General features: G+C 29.1%; 1 protein-coding gene across 1 annotated transcript; it reads left to right on the forward strand.

Moving 5' to 3' along the window:
• Positions 1–1,434: 1,434 nt before the first annotated feature.
• Positions 1,435–2,728, forward strand: Rpn12 (regulatory particle non-ATPase 12; the record flags this gene model as incomplete). Its single annotated transcript, NM_001312624.1, is given in 4 exon segments — positions 1,435–1,597; positions 1,823–1,998; positions 2,198–2,405; positions 2,558–2,728. Coding segments are annotated over 4 exon segments (663 nt in total), but the record flags the coding sequence as incomplete, so codon positions are not given.
• Between the last annotated feature and the right edge of the window lie 20 nt (positions 2,729–2,748).

A 2,748-nucleotide genomic window follows, 5' to 3' on the forward strand; every position in this document is an offset into this window, starting at 1 on the left:
AGTGCTGGAAATGCTTTTGGAAAGGGAAAACGTAAGTATTTGAAAATGTTAATGACAAAAAAAAATAATTTACATTATTATCACAATATATTATTTATTTATATTATTTATTTTAGTTTGGAGTTGCTATATAATAAGTATATTGGGACAATAATCTAAATTATAATGATGAACAATACCAAACTAAAATAAACTATATTGGGTATTAGATAATGATTCACTGTCCATAATGTGGCTTAAATAATTTTTAAATTGTAATATTATATGTTTATAATTATTATAATATATGTAGTCATTTATCTTTTCCTACATTTTTAATTTTACTTTATACTATAATATTTTTTTTTAGTTGCAAAGAAGGTTCAAAGAAGAAAGAAATTTTGGCTTGCATAAAATTATCCGGTGTGAATGCGAAGAAACTTTGTTGTGACGAGAAGTTTTCTTGTTTTGTAACAGTTGATCATCCCGGACACATTCATATCATGAATTTAATGCACGCAAACACATAGCATCTCATCCAAGGAGGTTTCATATTTTTATGGACCTTGTGTATGACCGTGTTGAAGAAAAAGAAGTCAATGCAAACGCCATTTAAGTCTAACTACGTGTCACTGCCATGTTTTTTCTATTTTAATTATTTTTAATTTTAAATAATAGCTTGAACATGATTACTCCACTAGCAACTAAAAGAAGAAGAAGAACATGATTACGACGGACATTATGTCCAGGAATTGTGTGCACGCGATTAGCATGAAAAATGCAAAATTCAGTACATATATTAGTTTTATGTAATTTAATTAATGAAATTAGACATTTTTTGAACAACGTAAATAATATGTATTTTTTAATTATGTTTAATTTTCAATTATTTCTCTGGTTATTTCCAGATCCAATTTTATCATTATTTGCTAAACATTTAATTAATAAAATACGTAAATAATTGCTCCATTTAAATGCTTTAATGGATTTAAATATTAATTTAATGCTCAAATTTTAGTATTTTTTTAAGCAATTACTCAATAACTTGTAAATTTTTTGACTACGTAACGCAATAATGATACAACGAAAAACGTATTCTAAGTATCAAAAAATTGTTTATATTTTTAATAATAGCATAATTTAAAAATAATTTGATTTTTTAAGTTAGAACAATTTAGTTTTTAAACTATATAACATGATAAATAAGTTGCTATATTTTATTTTTGAAATACAAATTTAAGGTGCCCTAATTAAAATTAATGATCTGTCACAAATTTAACTGCCATAAATCTACCAAATGTGTAAAATCTACCAAATATGTAAAATTTACAAGTCTTTTTCTGGTCAAAGTATTAAAATGGCAACCCAATACTAGACAGAAAAAGAAACTGACACTGAATCTCACTGAACAAGCAAAAATTAAATCTGTCAAAAATATTTAATCGAGTTCATTGAATCGTTCACATAAATTGAATTTGTCCTTTAAAATATTATAAATCGAATTTTGAAAATGGCTTCTCTTAAGGATGTAGCTGCGTTGTATCAAAATCTTAAAACAGAATGGTCTAAAAAACCACGAAAACTTGATAAGTGCGGAGAGTTGTTAAACAAAATAAAGGTAAGATGACTTGTCAAAATATTTCTTTGTTTTTCTATTATTTTAGTATTAATTTTCTACCTTTTTTAACGATTTGATAGAATTAGATTACGTTTTATTCGTTAAGATTTAATGTATTACCCAATAAAAATTTATAACCTAGATTCGAAATAGTCCGTTTGTTCAAAGAAAAATAGAATGTTTTATTTAAGTTAAGGTCTATACTGACATAAAATTATTCGACAGGTAGCATTAACACAGCTGAGTTTTCTCCCGAGTAACAATGCAGCGGCTAACCAGAAAGAATTAATCCTTGCAAGAGATGTACTTGAGATTGGTGCACAATGGGCAGTTGCGAGTAAAGATGTAAAAGCCTTTGAAAGATATATGTCACAATTGAAATGTTATTACTTTGATTACAAGTAAGTTCTTACTACCATTCAATGAAATAGTGTATTCACACTCTCATGTGTTTAAAGGTTACGTAGTAGATGCTACCCTCAGTCATTAGAGAAAAAAATAAGCATTAAAAGACTGGTTAAAAACTCATTCCCATTAAAACGTGTATTGTGCCAACTTTAGCTTTATGTAGACTATCATTACATTTAACTTATTCTACAGAGACCACTTACCAGAATCAGCATTCATGTACCAGCTGCTTGGTCTAAATCTGCTGTTTCTATTGGCGCAAAATCGAGTAGCAGAGTTCCACACAGAACTTGAACGTCTACCAGTGGATGTGATCAGGGCAGATCCATACGTCAGACATCCGTTGGCTCTTGAACAGTATCTGATGGAAGGAAGCTATAATAAAATATTTTTAGCAAAGGTAGGTATTGTAAATAATTTGAATCATTAATAATTATTCTCTTCGAATCTCTAATTTTAAATGATAAACATTTTACTCTCTATACCACCATAATTTAATGAGTAAGGCACACTTAAGTTAATAAAACTAATATAAACATTACATCTTCACAGGGTAATGTACCAGCAGAGAGTTATACATTATTTATGGACACTCTGCTAGAGACTGTGCGGGGAGAGATCGCTGCCTGCATTGAGAAGGCCTACCTGAGCATCCCCTGCGGCGAGGCAGCAAGGCGACTCAATCTTCCATCACAAATGGCTGTTCTTGAATATGGAAAGAAGGTATGTTCAAAGAAATCCAA

Source organism: Papilio xuthus, unplaced genomic scaffold, assembly GCF_000836235.2.
Source record: "Papilio xuthus unplaced genomic scaffold, Pxut_1.1 DF828654.1, whole genome shotgun sequence".
NCBI lineage: Eukaryota > Metazoa > Arthropoda > Insecta > Lepidoptera > Papilionidae > Papilio > Papilio xuthus.